Source organism: Bubalus kerabau, chromosome 5, assembly GCF_029407905.1.
Source record: "Bubalus kerabau isolate K-KA32 ecotype Philippines breed swamp buffalo chromosome 5, PCC_UOA_SB_1v2, whole genome shotgun sequence".
NCBI classification, from domain to species: Eukaryota; Metazoa; Chordata; class Mammalia; order Artiodactyla; family Bovidae; genus Bubalus; species Bubalus kerabau.
Window position 1 is genome coordinate 14,701,110 of NC_073628.1, and position 20,768 is coordinate 14,721,877.

Consider the following 20,768-nt stretch of genomic DNA (forward strand, 5'->3'; position numbering starts at 1 on the left):
TAGAGGACGTCCGTGCTCAGCAGGTCGGGTGGTGGTGGGATGAAGATGAAGGTACTTTCCCCAAAGTGGAATGGAAGCACCTGCCGAGGGCTGTAGGCACTTGTCTTCAGAGGACAGGGCTCCTCTGTCACTGAGAGGAGAGGGGACATCGCCCTAGTCATTTTGCTAGTCATTTGTTTAATCAAGGCTCTTACTAATCTCTATCTTGGATGAGAGTGAGCAAGTTTCCCCATCACATTCCTCACTCAGGAACTGCAGTCTCTCAGCAAATTTATCAAGTGCCAGGCCCTACATTAAGCCTGTACCAAAAATGGAAGCGTTTTAGAGTCAATCCTGTGGCAGGGGGTGGGTTTCCGAGTTCTTAATGTGTTTTGGGTATTTCCTGGGTGCTAGATGCTGAGGTCACCCCACTCCAATACTCTTGCCCGGAAAATCCCATGGATGGAGGAGCCTGGAAGGCTGCAGTCCATGGGGTCGCTGAGGGTTGGACACAACTGAAGCAACTTAGTAGCAGCAGCAGCAGCAGATGCTGAGGTTGGAGAAAGAGTCCTGACCTCAGGAAGCTTGGTCAGCAAAAGGAGGTCAATCATTTCATCTGTGGGGTCTGAGCCCAGACCTTTTTATTATTATTTTGGCCTCCCCCGCATGGTTTGTGGGGTTTTTAGTTTCCTGACCAGGGATTGAATCTGGGCCCTTGGCAGTGAGAACTGGACCATTAGGGAATTCCCAGTCCATTTGAAATAAAAGCTGTATTGCCCTTGCCCAACAGTCTATACCCATTTTTCTCCCAAAGGGAAGAAACCTGATTTTTATGAGCACCTACTGTGTGCTGGCTCTGTTGTGAATGAGGGCACCTGGTCAGCCTGGGAGGAGACACTGTCACTATTGGTCACAGATGGCCAAGCAGGGACAGGCAAGGGGAAGTGGCTTACCTCCTGGCTAGGACTGTGGGCAGCCTGGACAGCCAGACCCATGCTCTTACCACAGCCCCACCCTGCCTTCCTGGCCATAGAGCCCTCGGGGCCACTTCACAGAGTGCCCCTACCCCTGGCCCCTGAGCTGCCTGCGCACATGGCAGGAGCCACATGAGTTTCTTTCCTGAGGGTGATGGGGTCAGGGGACCCCATCAGGGAGGGAAGTCCAGGATAGGACAGATGGACAGGACACCCTTCTCCTCAAGCACTTCTCCTAAACACCTGCCACTCTCAAAATGAACACAGGCTCACACTTTCTGCCCTGCACCTATTTCTCCATGTGCACTTACATTTGACCCTGGGCTTTTGCAAAATCGCCTTTGTAAAGAGAGACAGGAAGAGCTGGGCTGCTGGCAGTTACATCCAGTCCCCATCAATGGAGATGGATGTTACTTGAACACCAGTGTAATAGCTCACTCTCTAGCTGTCTCCGCCTCCCCCCGCACCCCTCCCCTAAATATACACGCACTGACTCTGGGGCTAACAGCTATTTCCTCCCTCAGCCTCCCTCCCCTCTGTCTGCCTGCCCACTGCCTCCTGTCTGCCTCGAGGAGCTGACTGCCTCCGGGGCTGGAATCCTGTGTGCCCTCTATGCCAGGTAAGGAGATGGTGGCTCTGGGGCTGGGCAGCCTCAGTGCCTTCTCTGGACCCAGGAGAGAGGGCATAGTTTCATCAGGGGAGAGGACTGTTACCAGCTAGGATGGCAGAGAGTAGTGTTTACCGAAGACTGGAGGGGACTTACTGCTCTGAGGAGGGAAGGACCACAGTTCCTTAGGTAATTACTAGACAGCAGTCATAGTGATAGACCATTAAAGCTTCTTTTTCAAGACTCAGGAGTCATCTGGGTGGAAGGGTTCCAAGAGCGGGTCCTAAGGTAACGGACCCCAAATTCACCCAGCGAGGAAGTCAAGGAGCTGGGATTCAAAGCCAGGTCTCTGACACCAAAAACCTAGTGTTCTCTGCCCCCAGACCTCTGTCAAAACAGGATCCTTGCTGCTAGGCTTCCTGAGAATCCTGGGAGGCTGGGGGCCAGGCTCTGTCAGCCAGAAGGTCCATTCTGGCTCAGACCCCAGGGAACAGCAGGACATGTTTTCACAGCATCCTCGGGGGACTTAGACGGGGCTAAAGGGAACGTTTCAGCACAGGGAGGGTCTAGCATGTGTGTGTTTGCTAGGAGTGGAGTTCCTGCAGCCCCCCTTTCCTGGCAGCTGAGGGACACTGGGTAAGATATTTGCTCCTCTGAACCTCTGTTTCCTCTTCTGAAAAATGGGGTCTCACCGGGTCATTGTGAGTGTAATTGCTCTGCAGACTCTAGAACTTGGGAAATTCTAGGGTTCTAGGGAGCAACAGCTCCCCTCCTCATACCTGCAGGTCCCCAGCTCCAAGTGCCTCACCTGTCAAGGAAATTCTAGTTTGATATCCTGGGCCCTCATCCTATGAAGGACCGTGGTCCCCAGAGAAGTGTGTGGATTTTCTCATCCTGGCCAAAAGTGTCTCCTGTGGAAAGATGGATAGTGAAGACCACCCCCCCGACCCCGCTTTGCTTTTCCTTCTTTCCCTCCATCACCTCATGCTTAGAGCTCAGAGGCAGAGGAAAGAGAACAGACTGAGTGCTAAACTCTTGTTTCTCCACCTGCCTGTGTTATTTGGGAAATTTTGGGCAAGTGATGCAAACACTTGGGTCTCAGTTTCCTCATCTGCAAAAATGGGATGGAGAGAAGTACCAGCCTCTTTCTTCTAGAGCCATGAGCAGGAGAACACTTACATAAAGGACCTACCACGGCTCCTAGCATGTTGTGGGGGCCCAGGACAATCCAACTTCCTGCCCCCTGCTACCCTGCTGACCTCCTGCAGGCAGCCTCCCACCCCAACCTCTCTGCCCTCACTGATCTCCACTGGCTCCACTTTGGGTGGTCCTGGATTCTTGATGAGGCTGTGGATCTGCACTTCTGGGATGTCTGCACATCTGGCCAGAGGCTGGCTTCTCCAGCACTTACCTAAGTAGTTGCTCAATAAAGAGCTGTTGAATGAGTATGTAAGTGAGTGAATAAATGAATGAATCAGGCTGGGTTTCCTGGAACTGGCAGAGTGCTTGTGGCCGCCCCTGGGCAGGGGAGAGGTCTTTTGGCCCTACTGGGCCTCCAGAGCCCAAATCTGGTAGTTCCTCCTGCCCAGCTCTCTCCCTGCTCTTATCTTATTTCCTCTTCAACTATCAAAGGGGGGGTTGCTTCCACTGTTTGCAGCCACACACCCAATCAACCACCACTGTAGGAGTGAAGGGCAGGAAGATCTGCAGGGAGGCAAGGTCTGGGGGGTGCTAGGGGTGGGTGGAGGGAAGGCACCCCTTAAAGGCACAGACTCCTTCCCTTCCCAGCCCCCAGCCCAGTTGAATCCTCCTGCCCTTTATGGGAGCCTAACTCATGCCCCAGTGCTCTGGGGATTGGGAAAAGTGAGTCCCACCTGGCCTGACCTTGGTACCTATTTCTCCAATTGATCTTAGATTATCTACTTAATCACGCCATTGATATAGTGCTTACTTGTGCTTACTCTTGCTTGAAATGCCTATAATGGTTGTTGTTGTTGTTTAGTCGCTAAGTCGTGTCCAACTCTTTTGCAACCCCACGGACTGTAGCCAACCAGGCTCCTCTGTCCATGGGATTTCCCAGGCAAGAATACTGGAGCGGGTTGCCATTTCCTTCTCCAGGGAATCTTCCCAGCCCAGGGATTGAAGCCATGTCTCCCATTGGTAGGTGGGTTCTTTACCACTGAGCCACCAGGGCAGCCCCTGAAATGCTTGTATACTTATTAATTTATTTAATTCTCCCAACAACCCTATAACCTAGACACAGTCCCATATCCTGGCCAGGCTCCCCCGTTGCCCAGAACTGCCCCCCACCACAGCGCCTCTTCCTCTCTGCCGCAGAGCCCACCATGTTGGCCAATGTCACGACGAAGCCGCTCTGTCCCCTCCTGGAGCAGATGAGCCACCTCCAAAGCCACAGCAACTCCAGCATCCGCTACATGGACCACGTGTCGGTGCTGCTGCATGGGCTGGCCTCGCTGCTGGGCCTGGTGGAGAACGGACTCATTCTCTTCGTGGTGGGCTGCCGCATGCGCCAGACCGTGGTCACCACCTGGGTGCTGCACCTGGCCCTGTCCGACCTGCTGGCTACAGCCTCCCTGCCCTTCTTCACCTACTTCCTGGCCGTGGGCCACTCCTGGAAGCTGGGCACCACCTTCTGCAAGCTACACTCCTCCATCTTCTTCCTCAACATGTTTGCCAGCGGCTTCCTGCTCAGCGCCATCAGCCTGGACCGCTGCCTGCAGGTGGTACGGCCCGTGTGGGCGCAGAACCACCGCACGGTGGCCGCGGCCCACAAGGTCTGCCTGGCGCTCTGGGTCCTGGCCGTGATCAACACTGTGCCCTACTTCGTGTTCCGGGACACCATCCCGCGGCTGGACGGGCGCATCATGTGTTACTACAACGTGCTGCTCCTGAGCCCTGGGCCGGACCGCAATGCCACGTGCGACTCGCGCCAGACGGCCCTGGCCGTCAGCAAGTTCCTGCTGGCCTTCGCCGTGCCGCTGGCCATCATCGCCTCGAGCCACTTGGCTGTGAGCGCACAGTTGCGCCACCGCGGCCGCCGGCGGTCCAGCCGCTTCGTGCGCTTGGTGGCGGCCGTGGTGGCTGCCTTCGCGCTCTGCTGGGGCCCCTACCACGTGTTCAGCGTGATGGAGGCTCGGGCACACGCTAACCCTTCGCTGCGGCCGCTCGTGTGGCGCGGGCTGCCCTTCGTCACCAGCCTGGCCTTCATCAACAGCGTGATCAACCCGCTGCTCTACGTGCTCACCTGCCCCGACGTGCTGCGCAAGCTGCGGCGCTCGCTGCGGAGCGTGCTGGAGAGCGTGCTGGTGGACGACAGCGACCTGGCCGCCGGGGGCAGTAACCGCCGCCGCCGCCGCGCCTCCTCCACCAACGCCTCGGCTTCCTCCTTCTCTGAGAGCAGCGGCCACCGCCTGCATGCGCTCTGGCCCGCGCGCCTGCTCGACTGGCTGCGGGGCGACCGCGCGGCGCCCCCGCAGAGGGACCGCACCCCATCCCAGGACGAGCGGGGCCCCCTGAACCGGGCGCTGAGCACCACCTCGGGGTAGGAGGCGCGGACCCGAATCGCCCGGCTTCAGAACCATTCCATTCTCTTCGGGGAGGCAGGGGCTGGGAACGATCGCGCGTAGTAGCTTCCCCAGGGCCCGGACGTCCAAATGTAGATACCCCGGCTCTTAGTCTAAGGGAGGCTAAGGAATCTATCTGCGTGTTAAAGCCCCCCATGTGACTCAGCGAATTCTTTTCAGAAAAGAAGTGAGTTAAAGCAGTGCTTCTCAATTATTATCTCAATCTCAATTATTGCGCGGGAGTTATCCAGGGATTCTGTCTGATTGACCTGGCCCGGCCGAGGGCGTGCGGCGGGGCTGGGGAGGGGGGTGCGACTGAAATTCCGTGTTTCCAACAAGTTCCCAAGAGTAATGCGAGGCTAAAACCCTAAGACGTCTCAAGCTAGAGTAGTGGATACACGGGACGCATCTCCCTGGAGCTATTTTAGCAGGTGATGGGTGAGGTCGAGTTTTACATTAAACCAGTCATGTAGTTTTGGAGCAGAAAGTGAGAGTAAAGGTTTGGTAAGTGCTGTTTGGGGCTAACCTTTTCACTGTGGTCGTTTAGGTGTCATTTACTGACCTATATAGGCTTTATCTCAGTCTGAGGAAGAGGGTCAAGTTCTATTAGCCACACTTTTTATTGATACCATGTGCAAATTGCAGTGCAGGAAGGTTAAATAACCTGCCCAACATAGAGGATCTGCATACTAACCATTGGCATTTACCTGTTCAATTACTATTAGTATGTGAAAGAGTCCCCCTAACCCCCACCCCATACCCAAGGTCCTTAAGATAGTAGCTGCGTGGGAGCCCCCATCTCTGTCTGCCCCAGCACTGCCCAAAATAGCAAAAGCAAGGGGTGCTATGGTCAAATGTTCGGGAAACCTGGGCTAAAGTACAGTGAGTATCTGTACTGAGGTTTGTAGTGTTTGAATGTGCCTGGCAACCTCTGAGACCACAGCCTTTTTCTGAGCTCACCTGATGTATGTGTCGGCCTTCAGTTCCGTGGAATGCCCTCCGGGCAATGCTGGTAACCCCCAGATCTGTGCATCCCTCTCCTCCTGACCTCACAGGGGCTGCACCTCTGACCCTCAGTTGGCAGGTGCGAGGGGTAACTTACTGCAGCACCTCCACTATCCTGTCTGTTTGGCTCAGCATCCCAGGCCTGGTGCATTTGGTGCAGTACACGTCTGGCTGATGGAATACCCGTGGAAGAGCCGGGTGAGAAACTTCTGGGACATGGTTCAGGGCTCCCTGTACTACCACCTGCAGCTGGGCTCCCAGTGTTGATTCATTTGTTCCCATGCTAGGCAAACTGAACAGTTGATGGACAGCTGACTAAACAGACATCCCATCCTGATGCCTCACCCATGTTCCCTCCTTCCTGCTCCCTTGCTTCACTCAGCACTTGGCACCATCTGACACACGATACACTTTAGTTGTTTATTATGTTTTATCCATCAGAATGAAAGCTCCTTGAAGGCAGGGACTTTTGTCCGTATTCCCTGCCACCTGGAATTGTGCTGGCACACAGCAGGTGTTCAATAAAGATTTTTTGCTAGAGACTGGATGGCATGAATTAATCAGATTTCTGGGGGCTTCTGCAGAGTCTGAGACAGGAAAGGGGGAGATAGAGAGACACTGCCCCCCTCCCCCGCCCCCGGCAAAACACCTCCCTTACAACAACCTTAACTGTTGCAAAGTGTGGTGGAGTTCGATTTAGTCTCCTGGGTGACAGGGTCAGTGGGCTGCAGAGGGATTCAAAACAGCCTTTGGAAAGGTTCAGCAGGGAGCTAGATTCCTGACTTCCAGTCTCCTGGCCTGGGTTGGACCCAAGACCCTGAGACAGAGCCCACACATACTGGGGAGTCGCCCTCCAGTCTTCAGCTCCCTGAGGAAGCAGAAATTACTCAGTTTGAAGGCACTTGGAGAGAAGAGGGCAGTGGTCGGGAGTAGGGGGGAGGAGAGGGCTGACCCTTTTCTAAAAGTCTTCCAATCTCTGTTCCAGGCTCCGTCCTCCCCACAGAGACCTGCTCGATGGCCCTCGAAGGCTCAGAGCCCCGGCTTGGGTGGAGCCCCTGTTTGGGAGCCACGGAGCCAGAGTGCTGGGTCAGCGGAGGCATGTGGCCAGTGGCCTGGGGGCTGCTGTGTGTGACACGGTGGTTAGCCACCTAAGGCCTTGGCTGTCCTGAGCTCAGACCTTGGTGGCCGGCCGCTGTGGCGGCTGCTTCTGCAGATGGGCCAGAGTGTCCCGCTTCTCGATGGATCGCAGCTGCTTCTTCTTCGCCCGCTTGAGCTTGGCAGGGTTTCGGATCTGGGAATGGTTGAGGGGAGGGCATCAGTGTGGCTGGGCTCTCCACCCCATTCCCCGAGGAAAGGGAGGTCACTGCGGGGGCCTGGGATCATGGCATGAACGGGGGCCATGGGGGAGGGGCGCCAGGGTGTCTGGAACCCAACATCCAGCCTATCCCCCAGGCAGGACGACACTCACCACTTGGACGATCTCCGCCTTCCGCTCGTTCTCCAGGCGGCGTCTCAGGTTCTCGGCACGGCGTTCCTTCTTCTCCTGGACACAAAGGGGATGGAAGTATGTATGGGTCTGGGTGCTGAGGTGGCCCTGGTCTCAGAGGCAATGAGAGCTGAGAGAATTCCCAGGGAGGAGGGCCAAAGGGCCACTTATCCCAGCTCCCAGTTGCTCCTGGTGCTGTGGGGGTGGAGAGCCAGCGAGGAACTGTCCCTGTGCCCGTGGGACCACCACCCAGAGGCCTGCTGTAGCAGGAAGTTCCTGACTATACCTGAGAAGTGGGTACCCGATCAGGTCTAAGACATGGGTGGTACCCCACCTGAAAACTCGGGCTCACATGGACAGTGGTCCTTTGCACCATGCCTCTCATCAACTGCCCCCCAGGGAGAAGGGATCACTGGCCCTTCCCCTCATTTCTATCCTTTCAGCGTCCGCCTCCTCCTTGAAGTCCACGAGCCCCTAGAATGCAAGGGCAAGGGCGAGGGCTGGCTTCCCAAGGGTCACCCCGGTGCAGGGCTAGGAAGGGCGAAGGCTACAGAGAAGAGACCCCAGAGCAATCTGGGTCAGTCTGAATCCTGACTCTGCTACTTCCTAAATGGGTGACTTTGGCTAAGTGGTTTAAGCTCTGGGTCTCTACCTCCTATCTTTAAGGTGAAGATGTGATTACATAAGATTGCTTTGAGGACTAAATGAACGAATACATACACAGGGCTTGGAACAGTACCGGCCCACTGGGGACACTTAGAAGGTGAATCTAGATGGAGTCTTCCTCCGGAATGGCTACGCTGACTACTGTCCCTGGTAGTCAGGGGCAGGGATGGCAGCCTCAAGGCTGTGTGTGGTCAGGGGCCTCTTTAGGCTTTGGCAACTCAAGGTAGAAGGGGTGGCCTGGGCCCGTGGGGAGAAAAGAGAAGTGACACCTGAGCTCCCCAGAGGCTGGGGAAAGTCTGGCTGGGGGCTGGGCAGGGGCACCTCTGAAGAGGACAGTGACAAGGTTCTGTCTTGCCCAAGAGGGAGCCAAGGCCGCACAGGAAGTGAGATAAGGCCCCAGTACACGGCGGCAGCCACACCATCTGCAGGGTCTCTGCCACAGGAGCTGAGCTGGGGCGACTCAAGGCGGGGGACAGATGACTGAGTGACTGGCCCACCTCTCCCTTAGAGGGCGGGCAGGGACCACAAGCTGGGGACGAGGTGTCTGACTCTCTGGGGGACCCTGAGACCCCTGGGTGAGTGAGGTCCCCTTGATCACTCTGCTGCTGGTAAACCAACACTAGCACCCTGCTCTCTCTGGGTGCTGCCTGCTGGTGCTTCCTGGAGACTAAAGAGGTTGGGCGTGAACCTCTAACGGGATATTTGTGGCCTTGGGTTGGGCATCAGGGAGGAGCTGGAGGATTCTGCAGGCAGCCTTCTCTGCTGATGTGTGGGAGCTATGTCTCAGAGGACACTGGCAACAACACCCAGGATAAAGCCTCCGATTCGTCAGCCCTTCCCATCAGAGCAGGTCCAGGGCAGGGACCCCCAAGCCCATCTCACTGAATGCTCTGATCACCAGTGAGGGCCCAGGGGGCTTCATCCTGGGCCTCCTCCCATCCCTGGGGCTCACATAAGCCTCTGGCTAAATGTGATGTTCCCCTGGGCTTCCCTACCCTGGGGTCCTGGACCGTGCTCCTGCTTCTGGTCCAGCTCCCTGTCTTCCCAAGGTCTCTGGGTTAGAGGACAGTTCCTCTCCCCACCTGATCCTGTTATAGCCAACACCCGCTCAGCCCCCGCCCGGCCCGCCCCTTACCTGCCGGCGCCGCTCCTTCTCCTCCTCCAGGTGCCGGGCAAAGTCCTTGGCCAGCTTCCTCTCCTGCCGGTCCTTCATCTTCCGCTGCCAGGATGTGTGCAGGGGCTTGTCCTGAACCATCTGGGAAAACCTGGACGGGGGAGCGGGCGTTCAAGGAGCCGGTGCAATGCCTGCTTCCCTCCCTCCTCTCGGCTCTGGGCCTTCTTCCCCAGAACCCAGTCAGAATCACCTCCCCACCTGCCAGCTTCCCAGGCAGTTGACCGTCCGGGCCTGGGGCAGGAAAGGGCCCCCAGTCACACCCAAGGCTATTTCTGAAGCCCTTGTTATGTGCCTGAGGTGGGTACTCTCATTCTCTCCACTTTACAGAGGTGCTGACCAAGGCTCAGAGAGGTTAAATAATTGCTCCGGGTCATCCTGCTCCTGAGGAGCAGTCTGTGATCAAGAGTCCAGGCCAAATGGCCTCTGCTACCAAGCTCCACTGCTCTGGCCAAGCCCAGGGGGCCTGAGTGTGGACACCTCTGGAGCAGGGTTCACTCCCTACCAGGGTGCCCGTTTCATCTCAGAACATGTGAATGGTCACGGTCCCTTGCAGTGATTCAGAGTCTCTCTTCCCAGCAGGGGCAATGTGAACACAGAGTGGGAGCTAGGCAACATCAGGGAAGAATGGATATTCTAGAGAGTGACAGTGACAAGGTCACAGGAGGAGTGAGATCACTTCTGTAAGAACACCACCAGGATCTAGGGGTTGGATGACCTATGTAGGATATGCTGTAAAATCTCCCAGGAAAAAGGAAAAACACTTTGAGGAGTAAGAAGGAACGAGTAACAAGACCAGGAAAATGCTGAGGGCTGCCTAGACTGGTGATGTGGGCCTGGGGGTTTCTGCAACCATGCCCCTCTCCTTTCTTTTTTCCTGAAGGATTTGAAACCTTGGGTGCGGGTGTCCCACGGGCCTTCTTTCCTTCTCAGCAGATCCTTTCGTAGTGGCCTTTCCACCTCCCTCAATAATTTCTTGACTTTCCAGAGCTCCTGTTTATCCGCATCCACTATATCACAGCCCAAGTGGTCACAGTAAGCAGGGCTCTGAAGGCTGCAGTGGGCACTGCGCACAGGCCCCACTCCCACCCCCAGGGAAGGCTCAATACTGCTCTTCCAGTTCATCTCTCCCCCTGCCTGCTCCCTAGGAGTCTGGCACATACAGCCTGGACCCTGACCCCAGGCCTGTCCATCCTCAGCCTGCTTCCTCCCTCCCCAGTTCTGCCTGCCCCACCCCAGCCCACCCCCAAATGCTCCCTGTCGCCCTCCCCAAGGGCCTGCTGCATGGACTCCCTCCCTGCCCTTACAGCTGGGCATCTCAGACTGGGGCACCAGGCCCCCGAAGGGACAAGGCAGAAGGGAGCCGGACACACGGAGCCTCAGGCAGGACTTGTGCTGCATCCCCCTGGGGCGGCGGTCAGGCAGACCCTTCTGTAGCGGTGGAGACGCCCTTTATCTACGCTGGTCAATCAGGGAGCGTTGAGTCACACTGGCTGCTGAGCATTTGAAAGGTGGCTGGTGACCAGGAAACTGAATTTTGAACTTGAATTGTACGCTATTTAAATTTAAACAGCCATAGGTGACTGATGGCTAAGACACTGAGGCAGTGCAGTCTCAGAGGACTGCTTTTACCTGGAGGTTGAAGGAAGGCAGGCGTGGATCCACCACTTACTACCTGTGTGACAGTGGGCCAGGCAGCCTCTCTGAGTCTGTTGTACCTGGAGACGAGGGCCATTGCCATTGCAAAGGGTGGTAGGAGGGTTAGTGGCTCTCGGCCGGAGAAGCACTTAGCCCAGTGCTTTGCACACAGTAGGTGCTCGGTGAATCCACCCTTTAGAGATGGGAGCTGGCTCACTCAGGGAAGACTGGGCAGAAGGGGGCATTGGGCCTGGACACGGGAGGTGGGCCTTCCCAGCCTTGGCTGCCTCCCTCAAACCCCCCCACCCCCACCCCTCCGCAACTGTAGCAGGTGCTGGCCTCCCCACCACCCCCCCACCCACCTTATGGTCTTGGGGCTCACTCACCAACCGCCAGAGCTGCTTCCTCAAAGATCCCAAACACCCATTCCACCGCCCTTCTGGCCCTTATCCACAGGTCTGGTGCAGTTTCTGAAGGTGCTTTAATTCTACCACAGCAGCTTCCTTTCTGGTCTCCCTGCTCTCGCCCCTGCCCTCAGAACAGTCTGTCCTCCACAGGCCACACCGGTCCTCCCAGAGGTCAGATTGCATCACTCTTTTGCTCAATACTTCCCATGGCTCCATTGCGCACTTGGGTCCCTACAAGGACCCGCATGACCTGGCCCCGTGACCCCTCTGACCACTCTCCTCCTACGGCACCCCTACTGCCCACTGATGAGGCCTCTGGACTGTTTCTCAAACATGGGAGCACAGGCTTGCTTCTGGACTTCCTGTTCCCCTTGCATGGATACTCTTCCGATATGTTCATTCAAGCCTCTGCTCACATCCCCGGGGCAGTGAAGTTATCTCCAATCACTGTGACAACGGCCCACACTCTCTGCTCTTTTACTTGTTACTGACATACTATGTGTTGGTTACCCGTTTCTCACAACCAGAATGTTTTGTTTACAGCCACGCTTACCCCTAGACCCTAGCTCGATGCAATGTAAATTGGTTAAATGAATGAACTACCTTTTGTTTTCATTCATCTACTTGTTCATCTCAGTGTCTAGCATGTGCTGGGCTCAGCCATTAGAGGTAAATCCCCACTTTCTTGAAGCCTCTGGTCTAGAGGGGAAGCTGGCAGCCCACAAGAATCACACAACTAAACAAGCATTTGTGCAAGTTGTGGTGTTAACAAAAGAGAAGTACAATGACAACACATAGCTTGAGGACTTGACCCTTGTTGGGTTGGAAAAAGAGGGCTTTTCCCAGGGAGCGATGTTTAAGCTGAGCCCTGAGAGATGAGCAGGGATTGGCCAGGGGGACAGCCTTTCAATAGAAGAACAGTATGTGCAAAGGTCCTGAGCTGGGAGACAGCATCACCCACAGGGGCACACGGAGGGGAGGTCAGTGTGAGAGATGCTCAGTGATGGCGGAGGAGAGGAAGAAGTCTGGAGCATGTCTCCAGGCAAACAACAGGAAGTCAGGAAGGATTTCATGCAGTGAACTGGGACAAAATACCGTTTCTCTCGCTTCTTGGTATCCTCTGCTGAGCCTGTTCGTGGGTGCAGGCAGCCCCCTCTTGCTCAGCGAGCTCATCTCCCCCCTCCACCTCCCAAGTACCAGGATCCTACACTCAACTTGCTCATCACCCTCTTCCCACCAGAACCAGCCTCTTCATCTGGTCCTGCCTGACCATCAGTGGCCCCAGCATTCTCTGGGACCTGCTGGCATCAATGTGGAGGGGCAATGCCACCACCCACTTCTCCAAGTCCAACAGTCCAAAGTCTCTGATTGGTGACTTGTAGGAAATTACTCCCTGTTTTAGATTCTTCTCCATTTAATGCGGGAGGGGAATAATTCCCACTGCCTTGGGCTTCAGGGGATTCAGCAATATGACATCTGCAAAAGGCCTAGCACACAAAGCATGATATACAGTCAATTCTTAGTAAATTTCTGCTTCTTCCTTAAAATCACTGCCTTCCCCGTGGTCCCTCACTGTCACAAGTTCCTGCCTGCCAAGTGATTTTAAGTCTTGTCTGACTCTTGTGTGACTCCATGGACTGTAGCCCGCCAGGCTCCTTTGTCCATAGGATTTCCCAGGACCTCTCCTTACTGGCAACCTAAACACTTCCTTAATCAGCTGAGCCTCTTTGTTCCTTCATTCAACAAGCATTTAACTGAGTACTCACTGCCTGCAGCACAGAAAGACATGACCTCATGCCTACACTTTAGAAGGGATAGTTAGGGAAGTTAAGGATTGACATGCACACACTGCTGTATTTAAAATGGATAGCCCCAAGGACCTATTGTATAGCACAGGGAACTCTGCTCAATATTATGTCACAACCTAAATGGGGAAAGAATTTGAAAAAGAATGGATACAGGTATATGTATAACTCAATCACTTTGCTGTACACCTCAGACTAACACAACATTGTTAATCAACTATACTCCAATAAAAAATTAAAAGAAAAAAGAAGGTTGCAATCCAGTGCAAGGGGGATCTACAGAGCATAGGTAAAAGGCTTTCATGCAGATTTCAGAGTCAGACTTCATGCAGACTTCAGAGTCAGTGCCTCTACCACTCATTTAGCCTCCCTGAGCCAAGAGGTCCTCACATGTAAAATGAGGATAATCCTAATGCCTGCTGTTTTCAGAGAGCTGATGGGCAGACTAAATGCCAAGATGCATGCTGGTCCCTGTTTGAAAGGCCCGTCCCCTGGACAATAGGTACTAGAATGCTTAGTAGCATCCTTTATGCTGCTGCTGCTGCTGCTAAGTCGCTTCAGTCATGTCTGACTCTGTGCGACCCCATAGACGGCAGCCCACCAGGCTCCGCCGTCCCTGGAATTCTCTAGGCAAGATCACTGGAGTGGGTTGCCATTTCCTTCTCCAATGCATGAAACTGAAAAGTGAAAGTGAAGTCGCTCAGTCGTGTCCGACCCTCAGCGACCCCATGGACTGCAGCCCATCAGGCTCCTCCGTCCATGGGGTTTTCCAGGCAAGAGTACTGGAGTAGGATGCCATCGCCTTCTCCGAGCATCCTTTATACTAGGTGCCTGTTAACGCCTTTATTAAAACGGCAAATAACTGTAATGGATGTTGGTCAATGAAGACCTCCCTTGCTGGTTACTTGCTTCTGTCCCATTATTAGAGAAGGCGGAGACAAGGATAAAATTGTGTTGAATGAACACAGACAGGAGAGTGCTATCCAGGGGTCCTTTGAGGGCACCCCTGCCTGAGATCTCAGTGCATTTTACCACATTCGGGTTATAATGACCTGTTTGTGTGACTTCCCACTGATGTGAGCTCTCTTTTACCCATGGCCTATCTCCAGACTGCACCCAGGCCCCAGCACCACACAAAACCCCAATGCTGCCCTGTTGTCCCCCACTTCACCTCTTCTTTGAGCGGTCCTTCCACACCCGCCCAGACTTGGGCTTCCCCTTCGGGATTACAGGAACCTCCTCCTTCGGCTTCTTGGACGCTGGGGCCTGGGCCGAAGAACCTTCTCGCTTCTTTGGCGCGGGGCCTTCTCTCGCCGGGTCCCCAGCTGCAGGTGGCTCGTTCGGTTCATGCTGATCCCGTGGGGAGCCGGGCGACCGCGGTGTCAGCTCCTGCAGTGGTTTCGAGGGCTCGGGACCGGGTGCTTTCTGACCAGGGAAAGGCTCTAGTGAACCTGAGTCCTGCTGCAACTGATGTCGAGGGCATCCCGGGGTCGGCTCCTCCTTACTCTTGGGCAACTCCGAGTCCGCTTCTCCTTGGTTCTGGGAGAACTTTGGTGACTCCTCACTTGGCTTTGGCTGAAGTAGGTGGGATTCAGGACTCGATTCCGGCTGATTTTGGGGAAAATTCAGGCCTGGATCTCGGTGACCTTGGGGGGACCCTGAGTCCAGCTCTGGCTGCTTTCGAGGGGACCCCAAGGCTGGCCCGTTCCGCAGACTGGGTGATCCTGGGCTTGTCTCCGGCTGACGACTAGGAGATCCCAGGCCTGGTGGAGACCTAGGCTCCCCCGTTTCTTTTGGGTTCGACTCGAACTCCACAAGGGCCCGTCTCACCCGCAAAACTGAGGTGGGGTTCTCCGGGGATTCAGGCTTTAGGCCTTCCAGCCGCCGGCTGCGTCTCAGCGGCGTATCCATGGCTCCAGGACCAACTCCGAGCCCACGTGCAGCCTCCGGGACTACCGGCGCCGTCCTATGACGTCAGAAGTCGCCACGTCTGTGCCTGGCAAGAGAGGCTATTGCCGCAAAGGCCATGTTGGTGATGGGCGAAGAGGAGTGGGTGGAGTCCGGGGTTGGGCTGGGGTGGGGCCTGGGCTCACTAGGTGCATGCGCAAAGCGCATTGGCGCATTTACTTGAGATTGACGAGTCCCAGATAAAGACCCGCAGTTGCTTTTCCTAAGAACCCGGTCTCCTGGGTAAGAGAATGTGCAGGCGGAAAAAGGAAGCGAGGGACCCATTTTTGGAAGACAAGAGGATTGGGAAAACATCCAGGGAATCTGAAGGCAAGGCTGGATGGAAACTTTACCGCTAACTCACTCCTGTGCAATTGGACAGGGGTCCTCGATTTTCTCATTTGTACAAAATGTGGATGCTTTTGCACTAGTTTGGTCCTGTCGGGGTACTCCTGACAGCCAGAGTGCGTGGTAGCTGGCGGATCCTGGAAGTGGGAAATTTCTTAAGTCCTGAATTGTGTGTTAAATGTAATACTTGACTTCCCTGGGTCCAGTGGTTAAGACTCAGAGTTTCCACTGCAGCGGGCACGAATTCCGTCCCTCATCCCTGAAGGGGAAACTAAGATCCCTCATGCTGAGTGGTGCTGCCCCCCAAAAAGAAAGTGTAATCCTTGCTTTCTCTTCTCCCATTCTGTGCTCAAGCATAAAATCTGCAGCTCTCCCTTTGCAACATTTTCAGCTTTACACATAGTGTTAAGGGACCAGTGAGAGATGTACCACCTTTGTTTGTCCTGTGGCACCCCCGGGTGCTCAGCCATGCTGCGTATCCTCTCCATTCTAGAAACAGAAGTTGGATCATCTCTGAGCTTTCTTTCAGCCAACATGGTTGTCCCTGCCCCAACGTGTGAGGCTGCCTCATTCCCTCCTTTGTGTGAGACCCAGATGGGGACTTTGAGTTACTCATAGCACTTGCCTTTCTTAGGAAGAGCATCTTGGAAATTGCCCAACCACATGCCTTCCAGCTCTTTTCCAGTGTATTTTTGGAATTGCCTGGGGATCCCTTCGGGCATCCAGACGTCTACCCTGCCCTGCTGTCCCAGCGACTTCTTTTAGAAACCGTTAGTATTTAACCTAAGGAGTTATGAACAGGCCTGGGAAGTTGTCCAGAGTAGGGCTCTGCCTGCTCAGAGGCCAGGTAGACATCCAAGGGCTTCAGTGCTGGGCACAGCCCGCACCTGCTGAGTCACTGTGGACACGACACTGGAGCAGGAGTGAGAGTGTCAGATCGGGCCCCGGGTGTCTTGACGGCTGATGGAGAGGAGGTAAGGAGGATTAAAACCCAACAAGGTTCCTGGATGATCAAAAAGAGGAGTGAGGATCCCTTAAGACACCTCACCCCTTAGCTGGTGCCACACAGCTTTCAAAGTGCCTCCCAGTGAGGTTAGCTTGTTGAAATTACCTCCCATAAGGGTAGTATGATGGCATGGCTTCACCAGTATTCTTCCAAGTTGTCAGAAATAGTTGCACCCTTGCACTGAAATCCTGTGTCAGTCCCTGCCTTCCTGGCCACTCTCAGAGGCTCCACCCACAGGCTCAGCATCCCCCGTCCCCTTGCTGCTGGACTGAGGAAGGCCGTGCAGCAAGGCTTTTCCCCAGGCCAGCAGTGCAGCTCCCCACTGCAGAAACAGCTCAGTCCCTTCTTTGCCCAGCTCTTCCAACCCCCAATTCTCAGTTCCTTAAATTCCCTGCCCCAGCCTGGAGGCCTTAATGGTCTGCCACTGGGATCCACACCAGGGCTGTGTAGGAGACTGCATACCACCCCACCCTACCCCAGGGGCCCTTCCATTCTCCCTGCTTCCTGAGTTCCCATCCTGCAGAGCCCACTCTCAAATGCCAGTTGGAACCTATCCTGGTTCTGCTTAAACTTACTTCAGAGAGTGATCTCAGATCCCTGCCAGGGGGTTTAAGAGCAGGCAATGCTTTACAGACATCTTTCAGATCAGGTAAGGAGGCCCCTAACCAGTGGAGGCATCAAGTGAACTAAGGGCCCAGAACCCTCTCTTCCACCTGGGCTCAGTTTGTCGTTGTCAGCATAAGTGGTGTGCAGGGGTCCCGGGGACACTCCTGAATTTTTTCAGAAAAGCTTCATATGGCAGTCACTGTTGAGACTCTTCTCTTGTGCTCCCTGTCTTTCTGCTGCAGATAGACCAACCTCTTGATCTTGGGGGAAAGGATGCTGACAAGGGTGGGTCTTCTACAGACTCCCAGAGGCCCAAGCAGGATTGAGCCCCATTTCTTACGAAGAAACCTGGTCATTTATCCACCGTCTTTTGGTTTCTTCTGTGTCCCCACCTCAGTTTCCCACTCCCTTGTAGGTGCTTGCTGGGGTCATTTTCTGAATAGACTATTTGCATTTAAATCCTTGTCCCTGAGTTGGCTATGGAGAAACTCAACCAAAAACTCTGGGGCAAGCAATTATTGAGTCAGGCATTCTTTCAAGCACACTGTATGTACAAACCCATTTAGTCCTTATAACCACCCTGTGAGGCAGGTGCTGTTATTATTACTCCCATTTCACAGATAAAGAAGCTGAGGCACAGAGAGGCTGGAACACTTGTAAAGGTCACACAGCAGAGAAATGTGGAGGTGGGATCTACATGTGGGCTTCTGACTGCAGAGCCACAACTCTTAAGAGTGACTCTCCCTGTTATCCAGGTAAGGGAACCAAGGCACAGAAAAGCTACGGTGTTTGCCTAAAGACACATAACTCTACGTCAAGGAGCAAGGACTACAATTCCAGAACTGGCGAGCTTAGTTGCCTTGCAACTGCCCTTCCCGTGGGCCTCCCTCACTGGTTCCTCACACTGATCCTGGTTGGCTTACTGGGAGATGCTGGGTGTCAGGTAGCCCCACCACAGCTGAGGCCCTGTGCATACATGGGCAGGGCGGAGTGTGCTGAATTGGCAATACCCTGGCTTTTTATGTAACCTAAGATCTGCTGACTGAAGGAAACTGTGTACCCACAGATGATGGAAGATACGGGTCAAGTGTTCGTCTGGGAGCCATCAATCCTCCACCCAGCCATGGGCACTGTTGTTGGGAGGGTTTGAAATGGCAGGGACCTCTACCCACTGCTCAGCACCAAGATCGGAGATGGTGGGGGAATGGATCCTGGCAGTCACATCACCTAATGCACTCCCAGAGAACTTAGTGTCCGTCTCCCCTGGGTGCTCATTTAATCCCCTGGGGCCCTGGTGCAGGAGAGGGGTTGCAGCACTGGCTGGATGAGGGAAGGGGCAGGGAGGAACCTCCCCAGCTTACCCACAAGGAAATCCAAGGCTGGGAGAGGCTGTGATTTGGTACAAGGTGACCCAAAGATTCACTGCAAGGTGTGGGGTCAGGGCTGGAACTTGGGGTTTCCTGATTCTAAATCCAAGCCCCCACTCTCACATCCACTGTGCTCAGGATCAGGAAACCGGCTGAGGACTTGTAAGGAATTTCTTGGTCTCGGAGGGTGCATCTGGCGACTGGGACATGGCTGAGCATTGCGGGAGTGAGGACAGGACCTGGATGAGGAGGAGGCATCTCCAGACTTGGGCTGCCCCTGCTTGACCTTCACTGGGTCACATGGGTCCAGGATGCTTTCTCTTCTACTCAAGAGTTCTCAAGTATTCGAAGACATTTATCCTGTAGCTTCCTTAGACTTGCCTTTTGTCCTGACCAGACATCTGCTCTTCTAGTTGACTCTCCCACAACACAGTCAGTCCTTGGAGAAGACACTGGTTGTCTACAACCTTCCAGAATGTGATGTCCAGGGCTCCCGCAGGTACCCAGGGTTGACCGCCCCACAGAGAGCTGAGTGAACTTGTCCCCTCCCTGCTCCATGGTTCCTGTCACTACAGCCAGGCAGCCATCCCCTTTCTCAACAGGCATCTGCCAATTGAACCCCTCCATCTGGTTCCAGCTGCCGATCCCAGGATGCTGGACGTGAGCTGCTGGCCTTTCTGGACAAGTGCAGGACTTGTCGTTTGGCCTTGTTGTATTTTGCTTTGACCTTTTGGGAGACCCATCTCTCCTTCAGTGTTTGCCACCCCTCCTCCTTTGCGTGTGTGAACAGCTGCTCTGGGCACTGTGAATCGGGCTCTACTGAGAACCTGCAACGAGAGTGGGGTTATCACATCAGTTCTTATCACAGGCTCTTATCTTGGAGGTTTATCTTTTTTGTGTGTTCCCAGCAGCTTGTAGGGAGTTTCCAGTCCTCAACAGGAGGGGGCAGAGACTTCAGCAGAGGGACCAGGGGGAAAGAAGGGCAGGAGTGGCACCTGGGACCCTTGGGTATTGCTGGGGTACAGAGAAGCTGGCTGGATTGGTAAAGGACTCCTTTGCAAAGCTCTCGTGTACCGGCAAAGCTTATCTCCTGATCCCCTCTCAGCATCTGCAGGTTTTGCTGAAACAGGAAGGTGTGGACATGCTACCACGTGTGTGGTAGCAAGACCTCCTCCTGCTGGCCCCCCTCCACCCCCCAGGACAGCTTCCACAGCCTATTCCCCTGCTCTGGGCAGACCAAGCAAGGGTGGGGGTGGGCTGGGGAATGAATACCTGTGCCTGGTGGGAGGAAGGCACTCCAAGAAGAGGGGCATGGAAGCTCATGCCCCATCTCACCCTCACTCCACGGTGTCCAATAGCAATGCTTCTCAAACTCGGGTGAGCTTCAGAATCACACAGAGGACTTGCTGAAACCCAGGTTTCTGGGCCCTGACTCCAGACATGATGATTCAGTAGGTCTGGAGTAGGCCTGGGATTCTGCATTTCTACAAATCCCAGGCGATTCGGCTGTTGGTTTGTGGGCCACACTTGGAGGAGCTGTGTCCTGCAGGAGGAGTGAAAGCTTTCCTGCTTTACCTGGTTGGATGGCTCACAGCCTGAGTTCCCATCATCCTCCTATTTACTCACTCACCAAATATTGATTGAATGTTTACTCTGAGAGGAACTAAGAGTACAGCAGGGAGCAGGGCAGTCATGGTCCCTGCTTCAGTGGCACTTAGAGTGTCTTGGCAGCACAGATATTAAACACTTGAGTCTCAGAACTGCCCTTTGAAAAAGGCTGAGCAGGAATTGTCATTCCTGTTTCACACCCATGCCAGCTGGGAGGAAGATACCCCAAGAAGCGAGACACAGAAGCTCATGCCCCATCACAGGTGAGGAAATAGCATCACAGAGAGGTTATATGTCTTGCTGAAAGTCATGTGGATGTTAAGTGGCAGGACCTAAGCTCAGAACTTCTCAACTCAAAATCTGACTGCCATCCCCTGGCTGTGAGCCATCTCAGCTTCATGGGGCTGAGTTTAGATGGCTGAGCTACAGACCCTGAACACATAACAGCTGGGGGCTTCATCCTTATGAATGGAAGGCAAGCTTGACAGACAGGCAGGCACCCCTCCCCCACGCTCACACCCAACTCAGTTCCTGAGACCAGGATAACTACAGAGTTTCACAGTG

At 54.6% G+C, this 20,768-nt stretch overlaps 2 protein-coding genes across 2 annotated transcripts; one reads left to right on the forward strand and one right to left on the reverse strand.

Moving 5' to 3' along the window:
* Positions 1 to 1,471: 1,471 nt before the first annotated feature.
* Positions 1,472 to 6,425, forward strand: PTGDR2 (prostaglandin D2 receptor 2). The gene is made up of 2 exons (XM_055581146.1): positions 1,472 to 1,572; positions 3,898 to 6,425. The coding sequence occupies exons 1-2, from the start codon at positions 1,566 to 1,568 to the stop codon at positions 5,124 to 5,126; spliced, it is 1,236 nt and encodes a 411-aa protein (XP_055437121.1). The 5' UTR covers positions 1,472 to 1,565; the 3' UTR covers positions 5,127 to 6,425.
* A 132-nt stretch (positions 6,426 to 6,557) lies between these two features.
* On the reverse strand, positions 6,558 to 15,356 carry CCDC86 (coiled-coil domain containing 86). Its single transcript, XM_055581147.1, has 4 exons — positions 14,494 to 15,356; positions 9,437 to 9,566; positions 7,618 to 7,692; positions 6,558 to 7,440 (listed from the first exon to the last, which is right to left on the reverse strand). Exons 1-4 carry the CDS (start codon positions 15,231 to 15,233, stop codon positions 7,321 to 7,323), a joined length of 1,065 nt encoding a protein of 354 aa, XP_055437122.1. The 5' UTR covers positions 15,234 to 15,356; the 3' UTR covers positions 6,558 to 7,320.
* Positions 15,357 to 20,768: the final 5,412 nt, after the last annotated feature.

Coding starts and splice junctions, on each gene's coding strand:
- CCDC86 (XM_055581147.1), bottom strand. CDS start 15,233: ATGGATACGCCGCTGAGACGCAGCCGGCGGCTGGAAGGCCTAAAGCCT. Junction 9,567..14,493: donor AAGGACCGCTCAAAGAAGAG/GTGAAGTGGGGG, acceptor TCCCCCGTCCAG/GTTTTCCCAGATGGTTCAGG. Junction 7,441..7,617: donor AGGCGGAGATCGTCCAAGTG/GTGAGTGTCGTC, acceptor AACCATTCCCAG/ATCCGAAACCCTGCCAAGCT.